Here is a 23830-nt window from a genome sequence, read left to right on the forward strand (position 1 = left end):
TGAGAGAGTTCTCTTATCAACAATTGTCGTCCATGAGATTTGTCGCCGTTGTTGAACTGCGAAAGATAAATAAGAATTCCCGTCCTAGAGCCCTCAAGAACGTCCCGCCGGAAAACTTGTTAATCATTCCATTGCTTTAGAAAAAGGCTTCTTGCATCTTATCATATAAAAACCTTATCTAAATAGTAGTACAAGGAAAATCGTAAAATCATGAGCAGAAAATTAAATCTGTTTACATTGTATTGCAGTTCGTGTTAAAAATCGACATTGTAAATCCGCGAAGTTTGCTTCCTTCACATATTAACTGAACAAGTTGTGGAACTGGAAAGATCACAACTCAAGTATCATTCCACCAGTCAACAATCACTGCCGTCTCATAATTAAAGCCTCGGCCATGGGCAGCACCCGATTCTGCTCACCGCAATCTGCTTGAAGACAATTGTCAGAAAGTAGGTATAATGGGGGCATTGTTCATGAGGTTCATCTGAAGTCCTAGGCCAAACATGTCACCATGATTCTTATCTCCATTTTATTCAGGCTTGTTGAAAGACCGGGACGGAGTTGCTCTTCCTCAATCTTCAGCTGGATACCACATTTCTCTTTGGCCTCAGTGGTAGAGAGCAAGCGGCACAAATTTCTTTACAATTGGGAATGGCAGCAGTGGTTATCCAGCAAAGAACATGCTGAGCAGAATATAGATCTTGCGACGCTGGTAGCAGAAACTTGGTATAAAGTCTTCATGGTGGCCGGCCACTTGTCACATACTCAAAAGTGAATGGGAACCGTCCCATATATTGGGCCAAAGCGTGCACCAGAAGGGCCAACTCCCAAGGCCAAAGGATATAAATCTCAAAGCTACAAAATGTAAAAATGCTCACTGATACTCCACTTTCGAGGTAAAGAAAATTTGATGATATCTCACCCCTCAACAGAAAAAGTTCATCTAGTCATTCTTCAACATGTCAGAATCGTTTTGCCCTAACAAAATAGGGAAAACAATATGAGATGTTTATCAGCAGAAATTATCATTGAATTTGAAAAACTAATGCAGAAGAAAGATACAAATTTAAATGCATTCAACTGAGAAAAAGTAAAGAACAAAACTTAAGAAAAAGAGAGAGAAACTAAAAGATTAAGGGAAGAAAAAAGAAATCGAGGACTTTAAAGCACACCCGCAAAACAAATGGGAAGACAATTCTGTCCCACTAAATCGTTTGATATGCAAAAAGTGATAAAAATATGTAAAGGACCTCCCCAAGTTTACCTGGACCAAGTGTGTTGGAGGGAGCCTGACTTGTGGTAGTTTCGTCTGACACCTTACCATTAACCAAGTTTGAATTAGCAGAAGGGGCTGACCCATTACCAGTGCGCATTATTTTGGCCCTTCTGGGAAAAGAAAGAAGATAACAAGAGAATAAACTGATAATTTAACGGAGTAAAAGAGATCTTTCTCATGAGAGAAAAAAGAGACATGAACTATCTAAACAACAGAAGATTTCAGAGCTCATACCTGACAAATTTTTTTTTCAAATTGCCAGCTTTCAGCTTTGATGTCCCTACAAAACCACTTTAATTGTTATTCCATTTCTACAGTTTAATAGTTCTCATATTTTTAAGGAAACCATATAGATAAAAATCAGCATTAACCACTCACCGGACTTTAAAGCCAATGAAGTTGAAGCAGGTTTGCGATTACCCCTCTCAGCTTTTATTAAGGCAATTACAGAATCAGCAGTAGGCCCCAATCCTTTTCTCCCCACCAGCTTCACCCCCAGATTTTCACAAAGGTAATTTAACCTCATCTCATCACCCCCTCGCACCTCTCTGAGGTCAAGAGCCTGCTGCCTAGATAACAAAGTGTAAACATGAAGTTGCTGTTGCTGATTGAAATGTGACTGAAGCTGTTGAAAAAGTAACTTATTTGAATGCGGCTGATCAGGGTTTGAACTGTCATGACTCTTCTTTCGAGGCTCATTAAATGTCACTCTTAAAACTGCCGTCGACTTAGGATCAGCATTCCTTCGACCAAAAATAACAGAAAAACTCCCAAATTCTAAATCAGGCTCCCTAAATAAATCTGCAAGGACAGAAGCACAAGAATGGGCGTTCTTTGATGGGTTCCTGTTAATTTTTATCCTCAGGGCTCGAGCATTAGCATAGTGAGCCATATTGGCGGCTTCTCTGAGCCCACTGAGAAAAGCACCATGCATGGTTGCAGGATATCTCCGATTGGTAGCCTCACCTGCAAAGAAAAGTCGTCCATCTCCTACACTTTCTGCTAAAATATCATAATCATCTCCTGATGCCCCTACTGCTACATTAGAATAAGAGCCTAGGCTGAAGGGATCACTTCCCCATCTAGTACAGATTGTTTGGATGGGTTCTGGGACAGTAATTCCTTGTGGTTCATAAATACCTGCATTGATTTACGTCAGCACCTAATAAAAAATAACTTTATAATCGGCAGCTACCTAATGGTTGAAATTTAAAAACTTAAAAATGCAACACCAATGATACCCAGAATAGTGATTGGGAATAGTCGTGATTAGAAATGGCAATAATCCAGAACTGGGTTTAGTGATTGTCTGTTTATTCCCTAAAATAAAATATTCTAACTTGTAAATCATTATTTGTCATGACAATTTCTATTCCATAACTAACTGTTGGGTTAACTATCGAACTTGAGGAACTTCATATATGTATGGGAACTCCGACTTCTGAAGAGATCATATGACCAAATTCTTTAAAAATGAAATCATGTTACAACTATATGTCTTTTTGTAATTTGTAGTCAAATATATGAGAACATAACATCCACTTATGCCAAAAAGTCAAAGCCACAAATCATACAATCAAAGTTCAAAGAATGAAAGGATTACCCTTGAGAATCTGAATAACCCGGGTCACAGCATCTGTAGGGGGCATGGTCTCAAACTTATGTGCAGCTTCACCTGCTACTAAAGCAATCAAAAGGGGACCGCCAGCAACTGTTGCATAGCTGTAAAACAGGAAGAACTCCCCACGACGGCTTGGATCATCTGAAAGGTGGCCAAAGGTCTCAAGATCTGTGCCCCAAAACACATGAGGAAAAAGCATTGCAACCTTATTCAACAGTCCGAACCCCAACCTCTTTATTCCATCAAGCTTCCTCTGAGGCAACTCTGGATTAAACTTGATGGACCCACTCTTCAAAACCCCAAGTGGAACAGTGCACAAAGCCATATCACCCTTAAAAACCTGGTTGCCAGCAATAACCTGCACTCCGTCACTACCATACCTAATGGTATTCACCACTCTCTCATATAAAATCGGCACATTCTCTGCCAAAGCCTGCACCAGCCTTCCATTACCTCCAGGCAAGAAGCAATGGTCCCCTCCCATATCATATGGATCATCTTGGTCCCAAAATGCAAGTGACAATTTAGATATTAACCCTGCATTTGCATATTCCAAATTTGCAAGATGCCAATTAAACAAGTTCGTCTCCTCAGCATTCACTGCATCCCAGAATGTTTCCAGTGCTGCACCAAGAGACACATCAACTGAAACACCCCCCATTAACTGCCTAAGGGTACTTGCCTTATCTAACAGACGGTTAAAAGCTGCTTCCACCTTCATATCCATATCAGGATCTACAGGCTTCCCATCTAAACTATAAAGCGGGCACTTGTCTCTCACTTTATGAAGCATGTCACCCAATTGGCGTGCAACAATGCCGAGTGGGTTCCCTAATGTGCCAGTTAAAACACTTCCACCTAAATCCGCAGCTGCACTTACCCGATTTCCTCCCTCCATTTTCTTTGTATAAACCCGTCCACCCACACGCTTCCTGCCTTCTAGAACAGTCACTTTAAACCCAAAACGCATCATTTGCCTGGCAGCAGCCAGACCAGCGAGCCCAGCACCAATCACAATCACATGTGGTTTACTGGGTTCAGCCGGAATCTTCTCTTTGATAGCCGGTGCAACCCCGAAGTTAATATATCCATATGAAACTAGATACTTGTAAGTAGAGTCCAAAAGGGAATGGCAATGCTTCGGTATAGAATCAACAAACATCTCTTTAGTGACCCAATTCGACACATTTTCGCGCCATCTAGCAATTATATGGTTTCTAATGAGAATGTAATTGACCTGCTCTATTCCCCCAATAACTCGAATTACCCCAAAATCGATTTCCTCTTCAGTGAGGGAATCAGCAGGAAAACCAGCCGAGAGCGCGATAAGCGCCTCGGCCGTGGAATCCTTATTGATCACAATGATCTCATCGGAGATATCAGGCACCATTCTTGCCGAAGAACTAGGGTTCCCTACATTGTGTCTAGACGAATGAGCTGAAATTAAACTAGAAGAAGAAGCAAGACCGTTACCATTACCGATCAAAGCGCCGTTAGGAATCGGAGGCAGCTGAAACGACGTCGCGACGCGATGAGGCCTGCCTCGTCTTCGTTTCTTGGGGACCGAGAAGGAAAGAAGATGGGCGGAGCTAGGGTTTGCGACAGTGTTTGGGATCGGCCCTGCGATTGAATTAGGGTTAGGGATTGGGTTTTCTGGGGGCACAAAAAGGGCGAAGGGGATCGGAGGGAAGGAAGAAAAATCATCGGGGAATTCGTTTGGTGGATCCATGGCAGTCCGGTCTGGCTGTGGTGGTGGTGGGGGCGGTCAGCTGGATGTGGTGAAGGAGAACAAAGTTGGACTGTTTGGTTCCCGGGGAAAAAAATTAGCACGGTAGTTTTGCCAAAGGGGTTTATCAGTAATTTCAAATTATTTTTCGTCTTATCAGTAAATTTCAAATTGATATCACTTTTTCCTTTTTGGGTAAATTTATTACTAATTTGTATGGGAAATGTCCTTGGTTAATAAAATTCTAAAGAATAAACATTAGGGTCAAATTAGTCATGTTAAAAAAATAGTACTACTTATTATTTTTATTATTTTTATCACTTTTCCATGACTTTTTCACTTAAACCATTCCAATTTTCTAAACAAAAGATCCAGCTCTCTTTAAGGCCATCTCCAACCCTTGGCTAAAAGCCAAATTTTAAGGATATTTATGTAATATAGTCTAACTATAAAACCTACCTATTCCAACTTCCAACACTTCTATTCCTTTTCCCAATACTAAAAATGAGTATTTTATTATTCTCCAAGTTTCTAGCTGACTACAATCTGCCAGTCTGGGTTTGGGTTGATATATGTGTATTGCTTTTCGATCAGCCTTCAATTTCCATGATCCTCAAAGGTATGAACTTCGAATCTCCAAAGTTGTCATTTTCAATTTTTTTGCAATTTGCTAATTCATATATGTTGTCATCTACAATTGTAAATTAATTTAACAAATAATATTTTTTTTGCAGATTGAAAAATTCCATTATTCCATCATTCCATCAAAGAAAAGACATTGAAATTTAGTTAATTGGTCAACAACCCAAAGTATGTATTTTACTCTCAATTCCTCTTACAATTTTTTGTTTATAAATAATGATTAAATTGATGTCTTGCAATTTCTCTTTAACTATTGCCGAATTTGTTTTAGTTTGTAAAATTAACATATATATACACTATGCAACAATTTCAAAATATGAAAACTCGTAGAGAATAATTATTTTAATTTTGGGAATATGTAATATTATCAATGCTATGTTATTTTGAATTTTGGTTACTTTTCATATATATTGTGATATCCCACATCACACAAGGAAGTGATTCTTAAATGTATATTCTCATCCCTACCTAGCACGAGGCTTTTTAGGAGCTCACTAGCTTTGGGTTCCGTAGGAACTCCGAAGTTAAGCGAGGAGGCCAGATCACTCCCAAGATGGGTGACCACTGGGAAGTTGTTTGTGAGTTCCCAAAAACAAAACCGTGAGGGAATGGTAAGTCCAAAGTGGATAATATTGTACACTGTAATGGGTTTGCTCACTTGGTCATGGTAAGCCTAAAGTGGACAATATCGTACTACGATGGTAGAGCAGGCCTGGGATATGGTGGACCCGGGCCGGGATGTGACAAATGGTATCAGAGCCAATCTCTGGGCGGAAGTGTGCCGACGAGGATCCTTAAATGTATATTCTCATCCGTACCTAGCACGAGGTATTTTGGGAGCTCACTGGCTTCGGGTTCCGTATAAACTCTGAAGTTGAGCGAGAAAGAGGCTAAAGCACTTCCAGGATAGGTGACCCACTGGAAAGTTGCTTGTGAATTCCTATTATAATAAATAAGGGAGTGAACATCACTTGAGGGTAAGCAAAAATGCAGTCCTATTTTCCACCACAACAACTCCACGTAACCACGTTGGCTTTCACTTTCAATTTCTTTTGGCCAAATGGTAATGTTGCAACCATGAAAAAAAAATTGAAAATTTTGAAAAGATCCCTTGGTTAATAAAAAGTAAAACAATAAAGTTCCAACCAACCAAATTTAAAAAGTTAAACGATTTCAACCTTGTTGATTCAACTCATAGTTAATAAAATACGAACCGATATAATACATAAAAAAATAAGTCCGAATATTATTAGACAATTTTGCTACAAAAAATACTTTGAAAATTTCAACAATTTATTTAAATTTTTAATATTTAGAATAAGTAATTTTGATATGTATTATTAGAAATGTGTTAAAATAACGTGTATTAAACATGAAAAGTATATTAAATTTTTGTCATAAAAATGTGAAAAGTATATATATAAGTGTATAATAGCACATTATATTGTTTGAACTTAAAATACGTATAATTTAACTAATAGTTTAAAAATATACAAAAAAATGCAAATATTTAAAAAAAATACCTATTTACGTAATTACATATCATACGAAAATCTAATAATTGCTCCTAATATATTTAATTGCTTGATATTAAGAGCATATTAAAGAAGGACATTTTGATATTTTCACACCAATTATTCCCTTTTATAAAAATAGCTATTTCATTATTTTCCCCATAACAATCCGACCCGTCAATATCCAAATACTCCATATTTAACTTAACCAAAATAATAATAATTAAAAATAAAAAAATAAAAAAGAAACTTGGTTGAAAGCCGCAGGCGCTTGTTGTTGCATACTTTTCCGCTTTAACCTCTCCGTTTCTTGCAAACCACCGATCCAGTTGGCCATTACACACCACCGGCGCATTCCGATCCGCTGCCACGAGCTCCGACCTTCAATGCGCCTCCGCCTCCGACGACCCGATCCATATCTAGCTCCCAACTCGACCCAACCCCAAATCCCAGCTCCGAAGCACTCTTCACTCCTCCACTAATCTCCCATTCAATTCACTCCCGTCCGAACACAGTTCTACATCTCCAAGACGACGCCGTTTTCCCTTCAAGATTCAATTACGGACATTGCCGCCTCAATAATCGGTGATCATTTGAATTTTTTCAATGAAATTTGACTGTTCATTTTTCAATGATTATCGAATTGACATATGTTATTTATTGGTTTGTTGGAAGCTTAGGGTTTTGTATTTCGCGGAATTGCTTTGTTTTTGGAGTTCTTCCTACGGGATCTAGAGGTATCTTTTGTTTCAAATCTTTACCTTCTGTTTGGTTGCTGAGAAAGTTGTGGGGAAAATAAAAATTGAAGGGAAAGTTTGAAGTGTTGCGGCTTCGGTTGCGTTTTTAGTTTTTGGGTAGTAGAATATTCAACTCAAACTTGCATAGTAAGTTGTCTCGAGCTCAGATGAAGATATTCCACCTCTACCGTCAAGGAGATATTGCATATGCATTTTGGAACTGGAATTTCAGTAATCCCATATTCGGTTGATCGCAATTTGGTGAAAAATTAGGAAAGAACTTTGAATTGGAAATAAATTTTTTGTTTGTTTTGGTTAATAAAGAGAAATTAAATAGGTTAATTCAACAAAGTATTCTGAAGATGGCTTATTTGAATTTATCGTTCTGTGCTTATTAATTGAATAAACCATGCCCTTTAATTTCAGTTGGGACTGATTTGTGTGGGAATGAGGTGAGTTTTACAGCCCTGCCGAGGTGAAATCTCACTATGGGACTTTTTGATGGATTGCCCGTGTCTTCAGACAAGGCAGTAAGTTCAAGTCACTTATCTTATTATACCTGTTAATGACTATTTATTGGGTTGTGTGCACTGGATATGGAGCTCATATTCCAAAGAAGATGACACACAACATCACGAAAGTGAGATTTTATAATTTATATTATTTACAAAAAAATATATACAATGATTGAGGTCAGTTAGAACAATTACTGTTCTTTTGGATAGCTAAGATGATGAATTGGAAAGCCTACTAGATAGTAGTTCCAACTTTTTGCACTCAGAAGAAATTCATTTTATCTCTGGCAAGGGGGTTTGGCGCAGGTATCTATGGTAGGAATTTTAATGTGTAAAAGGGTTTTGCATAAAGTTAACTTTTGACTATGTGTAGAGTTGGTTCAATTTTCTTTATCCTTGAAATGTCTTCAGAATTCATGACATGTTCTTTATTCGATTGTAAATAAACGACGCATATTTTAGCTGCTAAAAACTTGGCGTTTTATTTTTCTTTTGGTTGCTGTTGGTGCATATTTCTCATTTCAGAGTTCTAATGAATACATCTGTTTTGAGTCAATACGGAAAAGATTCTTGCTAAAAATTTGATTGACCAAAATGTGTTGTGTCATCAATTCATGGATGTTTACGGTTTGATATAGGCTTAAATTTATACCTGCTGTATGCTACTTATCAATAACAAAAAGGGATTTACTATATTTTGCAAGTTTGACTTGATCCCAACACTCCTTGTTTTTCTTTTTTTTTTTGAGGATGCAGTTTAGCTGGACAACACCCTGTTTCACTTCATCTTATTTGTTGCTTTTTTTGTTGTGACATTTTGATCTTTTGTGTATACTTCCTGCACACCCAGTGTCACCTTTTGGGCATGTCTTACATAAAATTGGGTAATAAAAAAAATATCATACAGAATATAAAAGGTGAAAATCCTTATAATTTTCTTCAGTAAAACTGGAGAGGAACAGTTTTTCAGTGATTCTAAATTGAAAAATAATCTTAGGAAAAAGTGTACGGAATCCACATTAAAATAATTCTAATTATCAGAAAAAGAGCTGGAGGTTTATATATATTCATGCCTTGGACTCTTCATAATGTTACAATATTGGAACAATAACAATATGCTTATGACGTAAAAATCTTTTACATATGGAGAATTCACTGTAATAACTAGAAGCATGCACCAGCATATGAAAACAATCATTTCATACAGATTTTAAACTTTAGCACGCATGCTTTGTTATGCATAGTGCTTCTTTCTCATTTTTCCTTCTGTCATCATGGTAATTTCAGTATCTGAGGGAAGAGATTGCAAAGATAGATGAGAGCTGGGCTGCTGCTCGTTTTGATTCATTACCTCATGTTGTTCATATTTTGACATCCAAAGATCGTGAAGGTGACATCCAGGTTTTGAAGGAGCAAAGTGATGTTGTTGAGGAGGTTGTGGATGAAGTTGTGCATAATTATCACAGTGGCTTCAACAAAGCTATTCAAAATTATTCTCAGGTCTAGTCACCTTTCTTGATCAAAATATTTAATCTATTTGTCCATTTTTTTCTGTAATTTTTTCAATTTCATATATTTTGAGAATCTGTGGTGATAAGAAACTCAATCTTGTAGGTGCTCCAATAATTCATCTGTTTCCTGACAAAAGAAATTATTTGTCAAAATATTTTGCTTTGAAAATGCTATCGTTTTAATAGTTTGTTTGTTTCTGATTTTGGGGGAAGCGGAGGGTTGTCATAAACAAGAGTTGACTTTTGCGTACTGCTGTCTCACTCTACTCAATTCCTTCCAGATCTTGCGGTTGTTCAGCGAATCTACTGAAAGTGTTGGTGTCCTAAAGGTTGATTTGGCTGAAGCAAAGAAGCATCTCAGTGCCCGTAGTAAACAACTGCATCAGTTATGGTACCGGTCAGTTACTTTGCGTCACATAATATCCCTCTTAGATCAAATTGAGGGCATATCTAAGGTTCGTCATATCTTTTTTTTTAATTTATGAATTTTTATATCTTTAGACCATATCGGGCTTAGTAGTGTTGGGATTATTTCATTCAGTCACTAGCATTTGAACTCTTGACCATGAAGTTAGCTTTTTGGAGGGTGTGTCAACTGCACTCTGCTCAATCCATTGTACTTGAGTTGCAATTGTATTAGTTTGCTCATTCGTATATAAATTCATGAGCATGCATACATACATGAGTAAATTGATGAGCATGTATGCATGTATATTTTGGTTTGAATTTTGAAATAATTTCTTAAAACCCTGACCTTTACAGGTCACGAGATAGAAGTACACGCCCACACGCTCACATCTTACAACTTATTATTACTTGGCACTGTAGCTTCAGATTTAACACATATGTTGTATGGTTTGATACGTCTGTATTGTCTGGTATCCATACTGTCGTTGAACTACCAGCGATAAAATTGTTCCAACTGAATCAACTTCATGCCATGAATGTTTCAATTCTGAAGATTTATCATCTATTCTGGTCAAAATGTGGCCCAGGTTCCAGCTCGGATTGAGAAGCTGATTGCTGAAAAGCAGTATTATGCTGCTGTTCAGTTTCATGTTCAATCAATGTTGATGCTTGAAAGAGAGGGGCTTCAAACGGTAGGATTTCTTTTATATTAAAGAATAAAATATTATCTTCTAACAGTATATTTGTCAACTACTTTATTTGTTTTCATGTTAAAATGTTACATAATGTTTTTCCTACTGTTTTATGGTGGCTTGGTTGAAACTTAGTTTCCTCTAACTATACTAGATCCTAAAACAGTTTGTCCCATTGTATTCTCAAGTTTCATTTATGCCCGTCTGTTCAGTAATAATGGTGTCAACTTCAAGCTTCAACCATTTTCTTCATCCAATATATCATGGCGTTTCACCATTTTGCTTCTATATATTTTTAAATTGTTAGCTTCTCTGCAGCCACATGGCCTGGTGGCACTATTTTAATGATATTAAATATTGCATTATTATCTGGTTGATGCGTCCTTAAAGGGACTCAGATCCTCTCCGGATCATTTCCGTGGGGATCCTCCTGACTGATTAATCTCATCCGTTGATACTAATCCAACAGCCAAATGAGTTTCGCATCTTTTCTCTCTTTCCGCTACCCTCTATTCCCCTTGCTCTCTTCCCCTCAACTCCTCTTTCTCCCTCAATTCAAAGCACCCGACCCACCGCCACCATGTTAGAACTGGATTTGAACCAGCATCCCAAACTTCCCTAGAAAAGTTCCATTTTTATTCTGATCATGACAATGGTCTTCCACCAAGTGTTGGATCATTCTACTAGCCCTTAAAAGAAATAGTCATTTTAGCCAATTCTAAAGCTAATCTCCAATAGATGTATAAATACTTCAAAATCTTTTTCTGGACATCCACCCTCCCACTGTAGTTCCACATCTTACACAACCCAGCAACCCCAACCTCCCCTGCTGCAAATTCTTCCTCCTCCTGTTGAATAAAGTCTGAATTCAAAGGACCTACAAAAAAATCACTGAACATACTGCAAAAATTAAAGATTCAGAGATAAGAAATACAAAAGTTAACAAGGAATTTAATTGGGGTGGGCTGGGGCTGAAGAAGATTGAGAAGATGCAGGTGTGGCGGTGGTGGGTGCTTCAAAGTGAGGGAGAAAGAGGTGAAAATAATTTGGCTGTTGGATTTGTACCAACGGTTGATATCAATCGGTCAGGAGGATCCTCACGGAAATGATCCGGAGAGGATCTGAGTCCTCCTTAAAGGTGCATCTGACACTTAAAGTTCTTAAAGCTATCAGAACAGGGTCTAATAGACGCGCTCTCATATTTTTTTTCTTGATGCAATTTAGCTTTGAAGAAATATTTCAAATGTTACCGTTCTAGTACTGTATATGAATCGGTAGTTATAATTGATTGGCCCAGGTCGGTGCCCTTCAAGATGTTCGCTCTGAGTTGACAAAGTTGCGAGGAGTTCTGTTTCATAAAGTGCTAGAGGATTTGCATGCTCATCTTTACAACAAGGGTGAATATAGGTATTTACTTGTGTTTTGGAGTTTTTTCCTTTTGGATACTTTCATATATTTTGCCTCACTTTAAAAATAGTACTTTTCAGGTGAAAAAAAAAAGAAGAAACATTTTACTTTATAGTTTTCAGTTGTTCTGCATACTTATGGGGTGGCTGGGATGTTCTGGGTTTTAGCCATTGGAGGATTTGTTCACAATCTACAGCTTTCTATTTCATGTTAGCTGGGCATTGTCTGTTTGTTCCTGCTGCTGTGAGAAACTATACTTGTATAAACTTGTGATGATTTTTATAGAACTCTACCTCTCCGGGGGCATTTATCTTTGTCTTTTGGGGAAATCGATGATCGATCAATTTCCTAGCTTTGTATCTCTTTTTATCCTGTGCTATACTCTCAAAAGCTGTTTCTCATATATGTTGTCCTTCTGCCGATTCGTGCCGATTCTTTCTTCAGCTCAGCTGCTTTAAGTTTGCAAGAAATGGATGATGAGGTACCAACCACCACTGCTGCTGTATTGACTGATTCACAATCCCTGTCTCGAAGAACCAGGCTGTTAAAAGGTGACAATCAGTTCGGTATTCAAGGAGATGGATCATATAGGACAGGTTCTATTGATGGAGGGTAAGATTACAAAGTTATTTGTAACGGCTTGAACCTACTATGTTATTGTTGCATGCTGGGATTTTCCTTCAACATGCATTATTATCGCATTATTTTCATATGAAAGTTATATTCCTTTGTAAAATGTGGATTCTTTTGTTTATACTCTATACTAGAATCAAAGTAAGTTCACAATGCCTCAAATTCTTATTTGGCATTTTTTCTGCTGCTGCACTATATTATGTAGTTAATTTCTTCAAGACCCTCCTGGATATTTGTATATTCGTTAGGAATTAGGATAATAGCATCCATCTTCAAATAAGAGGAAGGTTCCCCACGAGGTTAATAGGTTGGATAGAATATTTTTTATTGGCTGCTAAGTACCCGTTTAAACTAGTTTTTGGAAAGAAGTTAAAAAAATGTCACTACAGTGTCTTGATGGTTATATGTGGCTAACTGTGGGTAGGCCTCCAGGATATTCTATAGGGGTGTGATATCCACACACCCCCTTTGACTCTCACACACCCTTCTAATTTTTGGCCGTCGGATCAGTTGAATTGATGAAGATCAAATGACAGAAATTAACCAGAGGTGTGTGAGAAGTAAAAAGGGGTGTGTGGATAGCACACCCCTATTCTATATTGCCTTTTGCAATATTCTTTTTCCATCTGTTCAATTGAAAGTCTAAATCTAAAATGTATGAATTAAGCTTATAATTAGAGGATTGAATTCTTAATATTATTATATTGTGCTTTTCATTTGGTAATTCTATATCTAAATTCTGAATGTATTATTCAGTTCATCTTTTGATGGAGTTGCTGAGGAGGGCACTTTGGAACTGCATGAGGAAGCTACCTCAGATGGGCAGACATCAGTGAGGGTCAATGGTGATGTCAAAATTGTTCCTCGTGAGATGCCAACATGGCTTCAGTATTCCACTCCGGACGAATTTCTTGTATGACAACTGTGATTGTTCATATCTCATGTTTTCTTTTGAATGAGTTTCTCTTCTTTCGTTCTGAAAGTTCTGGGGTTTTCATTTGGATGTAGGAAGCAATAAAGAAAAGTGATGCCCCACTTCATGTCAAGTATTTGCAGACTATGGTTGAGTGCCTTTGCATGCTTAGGAAAGTTGCAGCTGCTGGTGCTATAATATGGTTTGTTGTCTGGTTTTACTTTTATCTCGTTTGGTTGGTCGTCAGTTGTATTTCATCAAGAATACTTATTAACCTCTTTGATATTGTGTTCTTACCCATAACAGCCAAAGATTGCGACCTACAATTCATGAGATCATCACATCCAAGATTAAAGCTCATGCTGAACTTGCTAATTCTTCAAGGTCTAGCATTGGGCAAGCTTCCCGCACAACAGCTGGTCTACATTTCATGAAGGGACAGTTACAAAGTTATCAGTTGCCAAAACAGAAGCGTCAGAATGGGATATCACTGTCTGGAACTCTATTGGCAGTAAGCCCAGTCTCATCTGTAATGGCTCCTGCAGGGAAAGCACAAGCCGTGGCAAAAGAACTTCTTGATTCAATTTTGGATGCTGTTGTTCGGATATTTGGTGAGATACTTTTCAGTTTTTAATGTGTTCTTAATTCTATTTTTAGGTTTTAATGATGTGAATATAAATAGTATACATATATATTTTCAACATTGAAATTAATTTCCCTAGCATAATTATTCAGAGAACCATGTTGTTGTTGGGGAGCTTTTGGAATCAAAGTCCTCTGTTCAAATAGACATGAACACACCAAAATCAATGCCAACAGATGTAAATTGGAATACTGATTTGGAAGCATCTCAAGTTACTGGAGGCTATAGCATTGGTTTTTCCTTGACAGTATTACAGGTAAACTATCTGTTTCAAGTTTTTAATGGTTAACTTCCACATGGTGTATCCTCTAAAGGAAATGCTGTGGAGGGACGTGCATGTCAGTTCTAAAACTGTCTTTTTATTTTTCCCTTTTTCTTTTCATGTGTTAAAGAGTGAATGCCAACAACTTATTTGTGAGATTCTGCGGGCAACTCCTGAAGCTGCATCTGCTGATGCTGCTGTACAAACAGCTAGACTTGCAAACAAGGTCCCTTCCAAAGACAAGAGGCAAGTAAATTGGTTTCATATGTTGAAAAACACTTACTAGACCTTGTTCTTTAATGTAACCAACGGCAATAGACTAAACTAGAAAATATTGAAAACTTAGAAACACACAAGAATTATACTAGTTTGACAGAACTTTTGCCCATGTCCGGTTGTGATTTCTCTAGGTAGAGAAATCACTGCTCCTTTGATTAATAATAGAGATTTCAGAACTTTTGCAAACCCTAGAACTAATCTCAAAACTCTTGGCTGTCTCTGGCTGTTTCTCTCTCTGAAAAATTAAGCCTTGCCGCACCCTATTTATAGGCATAGGATTAGGAAATTACACTTATCCAAATCCAAATAGACTTCTAGAAATCCAAACCTAAATTGAATAAGGAAAACTGAAATTCTTTAGTAATCCCTCTAGGACAAGAATCATTATACCTCTAATTTTCCTAAAACAAACCCAAACCGAATAGGGCATATTTGAAGAGCCAAAAATCCTAACATCATATTCATCTAACCATATAGTGTCACTTAAGTTATTGATTCTGCTTGATAGGATGGCGGTTTTCTAGTTTAATAACTTATGAAATCACCACCAGGGGGCAGTGGTTCTAAAAAGCTTCATAGTAGATGTTTTCTCGACTACTTGGGTTTGCTGAATGAAACACATGCTTAAATGAAACAATTGTGACTGGTTGGAAAATTTTAATCCACCATATATGCCAAGGATTCATATATATTGTTCTATTGATATGATGTCACTTTTGAAATTAGGTCCCTTTCTTACAATTCGGGATATATCTCCTTTTGTGAGGAGTTACTGGACTTATGCCTTTTTTCCTTCATGATAATGGGTTACAGGGATGATGCAGAAGGGGGTCTTACCTTTGCTTTTCGCTTCACAGATGCTGCTATTTCTGTTCCCAACCAAGGTATGCTTGATTTTGCTCCTGCACTACTTAATAACACTTAACTATCTAGCATAATGATGAGTCGAAGAACACCATGCAGTAATTTACGAACGTCAATATACTGTCTATTGGGGTTACAAGGTCAGCCTTATCTAATGGATAGCGTCAAACTGTGGCAGCCTTATCTAGTAAATGTGAATGTTATGATTATTGCCAGGTTACATGGACTCTTCACTTCACCTTGTTCCTTGTACCTTGTACCTGTGTCAATAAGACATGACACTGTTAAGGGGTATGAGTATGGCATTAGGAACTGCTGATGCATAGAAGACCTTTGGATAAATACAAACCCTGATATACTTGGGTGTAGACCCTCACATGATTCCCATAATCAAGTTCATGTCACAAGTAACATCAATAATTTTATAAATTCCTTAAGAAATGAGTTCTTTCTCTGTACTTAGTTGATAAGCTACTTGTTAATTGTGCATATGAGAAGCATAAATTCACATCAGAAATCTGATGATAGAAGATTTTTACTTCTGAGGTTCTCAGAGGCTTTTGTTTTTCACGACAGACATGATACAGTTTGTCTGATATGTGTTACTACATAGGTACTGATATAGTACTTGCTGATGATTGAGCTTGTCTGATGTGTGTTCAAGGTTACTCAATATATTAATGAATTGAATCATTGATTGTGTCATAAGACCCTGGTGTCCAAGCCCCAATCAAATTATTGCTTTGATTATTTATTTTGTTGCAGTTTCTCATATTTCTGGAGATTAGCATGACCTTGGACTATACATTGGTGGATTTTTCCAACAATGAATCATTGTGATTTTTCACCAAGAATAGAGCGACCTTATTGATCAAATCACTTTCACCTTTAACTTATATAATTGAGATGCTCCGTTGTATGTAACTGAAGATACAGTAGATATTGAAGAAAGATGCCCTTTCCTCCTTCCACAAATATAAGTCAGTTTGTATGTCGTGGATTTTTCAAACCATTGCTTTATGGTGTTTGATGTCACCACCAACCTTCAAGTTGGAGTGTTTTGATTTATCGACCGAAAGAATCACTTACTTCATAGGGGTGCTTTCTAGTTTAAAAACTCTCTCAATAGGCTGGTGCTTTCATAAGTTATATTTTTAAATTCTTCTAGATTCAAAGTTTTCTTCAGTTTTCAACATGTTGCGTCTGACATTTCTGTTAGTTAGTAACATGTTATGGTGGTCTGCATCTTCCATTCTCCAGGGGTTGATCTCATTCGTCAAGGCTGGAGTAGGAAAGGTCCAAATGTTTCACAAGAAGGTTATGGGTCCGCAGCTATCTTGCCTGAGCAAGGCATATATCTTGCAGCATCTGTATACCGGCCTGTTATTCAGGTTGTTAGGATTGTTCTTAATCATGTCGTTAAACACGAGTTCTGCGATTGTACACAGTGGGTTCGTCTTTTGACCTTTTTCTGACTTTATGTGCTCTTCAGTTTACAGATAAGGTCGCATCAATGCTTCCGAAAAAGTATTCCCAGCTGGGGTAAGCCTCAAAAACATATTGCTCTTTTCTTTAAGTAATTGTGCATATCACTTTACGTTTAACATGCAACGGGCAAGATGCTAGTTATTCGCTTTCATTCTATTTCCATTTTATTGCTTAAGCAAATGTTACTTGGCATGGGATAGGATATGCAGAGAGAAGAAAATCCTGTTGATCTTAAATTTGAACTTCTGATCCTATTTCTGTTGTTAGTCTTGTTGATGACTTATATAAATATATGTTGGTAATGGTCTCTATATGCCGATGCCAAATTGTCTTTCTTAATATATTTGAATCTACTAAACCTCTTATGTCTGTCGAATTATATTTAAGAGGATGGTAAAGGTTGCGTCTGTCCAGTAATCTGTCCTGTAGGCAGTCCAATTGCCCATCTGTCCACAAGGCGAGATCCAATTCAGTTGTGCCGCTGTAGCATATAGTTCCTCATAGTCATATTTGTACATGTGTCTGTATCAAAAAAGATAAAATTGTATCAACTGTTTTTCAGTCTCCTTTTATGCCACTATTGATGCATGAGTTTCCGAATGTCTCAGCCACAAGTTGTAGTCTCACTAACCCCACACATATAGGTTTAAATATAGTAATTCTTCAAAATTGGGATTCTTTGCTGTTTAGGCTTAGTGAACTACTGGTCCTGTGATCTGTTTGCTTATTGATCCACAGATGAGTTCGGTTCATCTTCTTTGTTATCTCCATATTTTATGTTATTATTATTATGAATTTGGGTGTTGCATTTCCTCTTTGTTGCCATTTACTTTTCTGGGAAAAATTGTAAAACTAACTTCTGAATCTACAGTAACGATGGATTGCTGGCTTTTGTGGAGAACTTTGTGAAGGACCATTTTCTACCCACGATGTTTGTGGACTACAGAAAAGGAGTACAGCAAGCTATATCAAGCAAGTTCTATAACTAATTACTCTACAGTGACCTTTTTTTATTCTTTTATTTTCTTGCATAACATGAAACTACATTGATCAAATGATTTCACTTGTATGTGCCCTAAACCCTGATAAAACTTGCTTTTAAAATAACGCAGATGCATATATGTATAATTATATAATGCATACATACATACTTAGTTGTAAGCTATATATTTTTCAAGTAATCTTACCCAAGTAAGAGGTTGTAGGCTCATGCCCTTTGTATAATTTAATTTCTATATGAATTCTGTAGACGTGAATGTTATATTTTATATAGAGTTTTTATGGAATTGACCTTTAACAAATAATACATATTCAAATAGATATGATCAGAAACCATTTCTGTCAACAATAAGGAATTCTACTATTACTGCCTCACTCATCTGGAGCATTGAACAAAAGTTTTCTTGTACATAATGGAACAGTCACATCATTTGCACTTAAAATTTGATTTTGGGAAGCATTTTAATTTTTATAGGTCCAGCTGCATTCCGGCCCAGGGCACATGCTGCTGCATCTTATACTCCTTCAGTTGAGAAGGGTCGACCTGTCTTACAGGGACTGTTGGCAATAGATTTTTTAGCAAAAGAGGCAAGTTTGAACTTTTCCTTAAGAGAATTTCCTTTATAGTATTGCAGTAGTGTCTCTCTGCTCCACTGCGGATGATTTTTTTAACATTGTGCTCAAGTTATTTTAAATATATGGATGAATAATCTGATTTTAAATATATGGATGAATAATCTGATTTGAAATTATTTACTGCAGGTGCTGGGTTGGGCACAAGCTATGCCTAAATTTGCCATAGACCTTGTGAAATATGTGCAAACTTTCCTTGAGCGAACCTATGAACGATGCCGGACCTCATACATGGAGGCAAGGATGTTTCCCTTCTCACTTTCCTATTATCCTAGCACAGCAGGAGTGATGCCAACCATACACTAAAAATATATTTAATTACTATAATAGGTGATTATAGTAAGACTTGAGAGAATGATGCCAACAGTAAAAAAAGGTCGTACCCAGTGCACAAGGCTCCCGCTTTACGCAGGGTTTGGGAGAGGTGAATGTCGGCTAGCCTTACCCCCATTTATGGAGAGGCTGCTCCCAAGTCTCGAACCCGAGACCTACCGCTCATGGGCAAAGGCACTTGCCATCGCACCAAATGCGACCTCTAAAAGGTCGTACCCAGTGCACAAGGCTCCCGCTTTACGCAGGGTCTGGGAGAGGTGAATGTCGGCTAGCCTTACCCCCATTTATGGAGAGGCTGCTCCCAAGTCTCGAACCCGAGACCTACCGCTCATGGGCGAAGGCACTTGCCATGATAAATGCCAACAGTAAACAAATATAAATGTCAACAATGTCCTAGATTGAATTTCACATTTTCTCGTTCATAGTTTCTTGATTTCTAATCAGTACCCCGACAAGTAGTTAGCACATGCCATGATAATTGATCATGAATCCAATTTTTGGTATTCTTCAGGCGGTTCTGGAGAAACAGAGCTATATGCTCATTGGAAGGTATGATATTGAGCAATTGATGCGTCTCGATCCAGCAAGTACATGTTTACCAATTTCCTTTGGTCAGTCAAACATTGAAACCCATGCTTCAGATTCTGAAAATCTTGAGGTTGAATTACAATTAAGCGACCTATTATTGAATTTGCGGCCTATTAAGCAGGTATTTCAGTTGGCCGCCTGATGTTTACAGTTGTTCTTTCTACTTGAATGATTACAACTTATTGTTATCATTTATTGTTTCTGTTTTTTTCAGTAAAAGATGTTAGACTAACTTCCCTTCAGATTTTGTAGTAGTGAGGCCTTGCTGACATATTAATTGATTAATTTTTTGAATATGTAGATTATGGATTGACTTTCTTTTTCAACTCTGCCCCTCACAGGATAATCTAATTCGTGATGATAACAAACTAATATTGCTGGCTTCCCTTAGTGATTCGTTGGAGTATGTTGCGGACTCTATTGAAAGGTAAGCTCTCATCTGGCTGGATTTATTTTTTTATTAGATCAGTGGAGTTTGTGAGTGATCACAGAGTGGACAACAAGAAACTTGTTAGTTTAATTAAAAGTAGCAAGATCCTATTTTTAATCCCTATACTCCATATGGCAATGAGTAGTGTTATCTGAGATTAATGTGGCAAGAGTTATCTTATATAACAAGTTATCATGAAAACAATCATGGATCTCGTGTGGATGCTAATGATACTGATTGATGCTCCTTTGAAGAAAATGCTAATGTATACCCATAAAATTATGTTGTTTTTATGGATGCGAAGAATCTGTTTCCAGAAGTTTTTCCCTTCACTTCCTTGTGTGAAGTTTGTTATTATTTTCAGAAGTTTCGACAACACCTTTATTTTTCTAATTTTTGTTTTCAATTTGTACATGTCCAGTTTCAACCTCAAACGTAGAACCTTTTTTATGCTTGAAATCTTTTCAGTAGGCAATTTATCCATGATAGATGAATGAGCACAACCGTTGTTCATTATATAGGCTTGGGCAGACAACCTTCAGGTCTCCAAATGAAGTAGAAGAGAGTGGTATGAACCATCATCAACGAACAACTAGTGCTGCTTCTAGGGATCTGGCATCGTTTGCAGATGAGTATAGAAAATTGGCAATTGACTGCCTCAAGGTTTTACGTGTTGAGATGCAATTGGAGACGATTTTCCATATGCAGGTATGTGATATTTAGTTTTCATATATTGAGTCGACTTTGAGAGTGATACTTGTTAGAATTGTCCTGTAATGAAAATAGCATCGGTGGACTGAAATTGTGGTTTAAACAGGAAATGACAAATAGGGAATACATGGAAGACCAGGATGCAGAAGAACCAGATGATTTCATTATTTCACTTACTGCACAGGTCAGTATATTCATGTCCAGCTTAAGCAGATGGGAGCCATTGGATCAACTGTACTTTTCTTTCTTGATTTGGAGAGAAATCCTAAATAGGAATTATTATACACCACGTCTTTTTTAAAAGGTTTTTTAAAAGGAAAACTAATGAAAAAGGCTTAAAAACTGAGTTTTAACGAAAAGGATAAAATAAAGGGTAAAGTGAATAGTACCAGAATTGACTTTTTAGTGTAAAAATGTGGTTTTTTGTTAAAATGAACAGTACCGAGAGCTTTTCGTTAAAATTCCCTTTTTTAAAAGGATATTTACTTTAATAAAAAATTAATTCTTTAAGGACCAGTGATTTCTGAGTGCCACATGCTCTTCTTACATAATATTTGTGTTTCTTTGCCTATAGATAACACGCAGGGATGAGGAAATGGCACCTTTTGTTGTGGGAACGAAGCGAAACTACATATTTGGTGGGATTTGTAGCATCGCTGCAAATGCATCCATCAAGGTTTGTACTTTTTATGGAGTCTTTGACTCTTCTGTATGATATATTAATATTATATATATATATATCATTGTGTGTGTGTGTGTATATATATATATATATCATTGTAGATATATATATACTCATAATCTCATGCAAAAGTCTGGTTCAACTGATTCAGCCAGATTGGTGCTTGTTATGTCATGCCATCTGAAACATCATGAATACATGAATTGGAAATGTAAAAAGGCTTCATTTTCTCAACAATTTTTGCTGTATTTTATTATCTTCTCTGAACTTCTTCATTCATCAATCATTACAAGCATAAGGAATTGTGCCGAGAAAATATTTCATTGCCTTACGTTACCTTTTTGCTTTTTGTTGCACCATCATTGAAATCACGGCACGGGAATTCATGAATAGCATTCATCATCACCCATTTTATTCATTTAGTGATTGAAATCCAAAGAACCACGTGAAAGAAGGCTTATTTATTATGTGCATTTTATCTATTCCGTCAGACCATAAGTCTTTTCCATCTGTTCACTGCTGAATGCTGATGTGAGATATTGCAATCTTAACAGGCTTTGGCTGATATGAAATCCATCAACCTTTTTGGCGTTCAGCAGATATGTCGGAATTCAATCGCCCTGGAACAGGTAAGTCATTTTTTTTAAGGGAACTTTGACGAAAAGTTTCCGGTACTGTTCACTTTAACGAAAAATCACTTTTTACACTACAAAGTCAATCCTGGTACTATTCACTTTACTATTTATTTTGTCCTTATCATTAAAACTCAAAGTTTTCAAACCCTTTTCATTAGTTTTCCTTTTTTTTAAGCCTTTATTCAGACACCCCAAAATTATTGTGATAAGGCTTTCTGGTTCCGATCTTGAAGTTATGAACGTTACCACTGGTAATAATTATTATTGGCACTGCAGGCCCTGGCTGCTATCCCATCAATTAACAGTGAAGGTGTCCAACAACGACTAGATCATGTCCGAACTTACTATGAACTCCTAAACATGCCATTCGAGGTAAGTCATTGGTATTGCATATTTTGTTTCACTCTCTATATTTTGGTTTTCCCGTAGTGATCAACATTTTTCACCTGTTTGTTTGCAGGCCTTGCTAGCTTTCATCACAGAGCACGAGCACTTGTTCACGACTACAGAGTTAGTCAATACGTCCCTCTTACCTATACTTATCATGGTCATAGTAACTTTTATAGCTGCTGAATAACATGTAACATTTCTCTCGCAGGTATGCAAATCTTCTGAAGGTCCAGGTTCCAGGAAGGGAGATTCCTGCCGATGCTCAAGATCGTGTATCAGAGATTTTATCCCGTTAGCCATCTCTTGCATTTATTCTCTTTCGTCGAGATTAAGAGTTCTTTGCTGTGGAAAATGTGGTAGCATCTATGTAAAGTGTTGGTCATACTCAAATTGGCGGGTGCAGCAAAAGCAGATAGAAGAGTGAATTTTGTGGAAGTTGCCGTGTCAAATTTTTTTTTGCCGAACTGTACAATGATGGCGAGGGTTCCGGTTTTCCTTTTGTTTCGACAATTTGTTAGTGTAGTACCAATTTTTTGTTGTTGCAGTGTGTAAGAAGTTAATGCTTAGTGTTGGTCATGAAGAAACGAAAGCCGATGTAAATTTTCATGTAAATCATTTGTATTGATTCTCAACAGCGTCCATTTATCGAAGAGCTAGGACTCGATTACAGCCCTGCCCCGTTTCATCGTTTTGTTATTTCGGGTTATGTTCTCCGAATAATTTCAGTTGTCTCGACTAGGAGAATTGGGAGTTACCTTAATTCGGATCAAAACTTTGTAGTTCAAGCCTCAGATGAATTCAAGTTTACGGCCTAGCTCCGTGAGGTTGTGAGCCAAGTTTTGGTTTCGGGCCTGAGCAAATCCGCTTTCATTTACTTCTTTTTGCGCAAAAACGACCATTTTTTAAACTTCTCCGGTGATTATCCAGCTAGAGCTTAACCTGGAAACCTCGGCTGTGAGATTACTGTGTTAAGTTATTGTTTTTATGCGAGCGATATTCAATGATGGGTGAATTGAACACGAACCTTACATCAAGCAATGTCTCCCAAATGCAATTTGGTTAGACACTAACAATTTCCCTTGTATACAGATGAGACTCCTTTTAGAGAAATTTTATTTAAACTCATCTAACCTATTTATACATCCAACTTACTCTTTGCACCCATTTGATTTTTAACTAAACTATTAATATATTTTTGAACTCAAATTTAATAACTAATATACCCTATAAACCCAATTCAATATGTAGATTTTTTTTTACACCCATTGAGTTTTTAACTCAAAAGTTGCCTCTGTGCG

At 37.2% G+C, this 23830-nt stretch overlaps 2 protein-coding genes across 3 annotated transcripts; one reads left to right on the forward strand and one right to left on the reverse strand.

Annotated features, from left to right (window-relative positions):
- Positions 1 to 131: 131 nt before the first annotated feature.
- Positions 132 to 4817, reverse strand: LOC103427557 (protein FLOWERING LOCUS D). Its single transcript, XM_008365652.4, has 5 exons — positions 2880 to 4817; positions 1655 to 2416; positions 1511 to 1556; positions 1265 to 1386; positions 132 to 978 (listed from the first exon to the last, which is right to left on the reverse strand). The coding sequence occupies exons 1-5, from the start codon at positions 4624 to 4626 to the stop codon at positions 944 to 946; spliced, it is 2712 nt and encodes a 903-aa protein (XP_008363874.1). The 5' UTR covers positions 4627 to 4817; the 3' UTR covers positions 132 to 943.
- A 2204-nt stretch (positions 4818 to 7021) lies between these two features.
- Positions 7022 to 23205, forward strand: LOC103427472 (exocyst complex component SEC8). Of its 2 annotated transcripts, none has more exons than XM_008365556.4 (28): positions 7022 to 7364; positions 7460 to 7516; positions 7943 to 8046; positions 9319 to 9531; positions 9824 to 9997; positions 10538 to 10642; positions 11940 to 12049; positions 12494 to 12661; positions 13439 to 13595; positions 13691 to 13797; positions 13902 to 14206; positions 14331 to 14494; positions 14631 to 14746; positions 15593 to 15663; positions 16904 to 17034; positions 17136 to 17185; positions 18003 to 18103; positions 18606 to 18718; positions 18893 to 19000; positions 19608 to 19805; positions 20026 to 20111; positions 20636 to 20822; positions 20932 to 21009; positions 21400 to 21501; positions 22062 to 22136; positions 22419 to 22514; positions 22603 to 22652; positions 22741 to 23205. In XM_008365556.4, the coding sequence occupies exons 3-28, from the start codon at positions 8005 to 8007 to the stop codon at positions 22826 to 22828; spliced, it is 3195 nt and encodes a 1064-aa protein (XP_008363778.1). In that variant the 5' UTR covers positions 7022 to 7364; positions 7460 to 7516; positions 7943 to 8004; the 3' UTR covers positions 22829 to 23205. The 2 variants fall into 2 exon arrangements, with proteins under 2 accessions (XP_008363778.1, XP_017188048.1); XM_017332559.3 differs by having other exon boundaries at positions 7056 to 7364; positions 7455 to 7516.
- Positions 23206 to 23830: the final 625 nt, after the last annotated feature.

The sequence above is a fragment of the Malus domestica genome, chromosome 01 (genome assembly GCF_042453785.1).
Source record: "Malus domestica chromosome 01, GDT2T_hap1".
Taxonomy (NCBI): domain Eukaryota; kingdom Viridiplantae; phylum Streptophyta; class Magnoliopsida; order Rosales; family Rosaceae; genus Malus; species Malus domestica.

What these genes read in the sequence shown, in the direction of transcription:
- LOC103427557 (XM_008365652.4), bottom strand. Translation starts at nt 4,626, where the DNA reads ATGGATCCACCAAACGAATTCCCCGATGATTTTTCTTCCTTCCCTCCG. An exon ending in TTCATTGGCTTTAAAGTCCG is followed by an intron (nt 1,557 to 1,654) that starts GTGAGTGGTTAA and finishes GTGGTTTTGTAG; the next exon opens with GGACATCAAAGCTGAAAGCT. An exon ending in CTCCAACACACTTGGTCCAG is followed by an intron (nt 979 to 1,264) that starts GTAAACTTGGGG and finishes CTATTTTGTTAG; the next exon opens with GGCAAAACGATTCTGACATG.
- LOC103427472 (XM_008365556.4), top strand. Translation starts at nt 8,005, where the DNA reads ATGGGACTTTTTGATGGATTGCCCGTGTCTTCAGACAAGGCA. An exon ending in TGCTGTTGTTCGGATATTTG is followed by an intron (nt 14,207 to 14,330) that starts GTGAGATACTTT and finishes ATAATTATTCAG; the next exon opens with AGAACCATGTTGTTGTTGGG. An exon ending in TCCTAAACATGCCATTCGAG is followed by an intron (nt 22,515 to 22,602) that starts GTAAGTCATTGG and finishes GTTTGTTTGCAG; the next exon opens with GCCTTGCTAGCTTTCATCAC.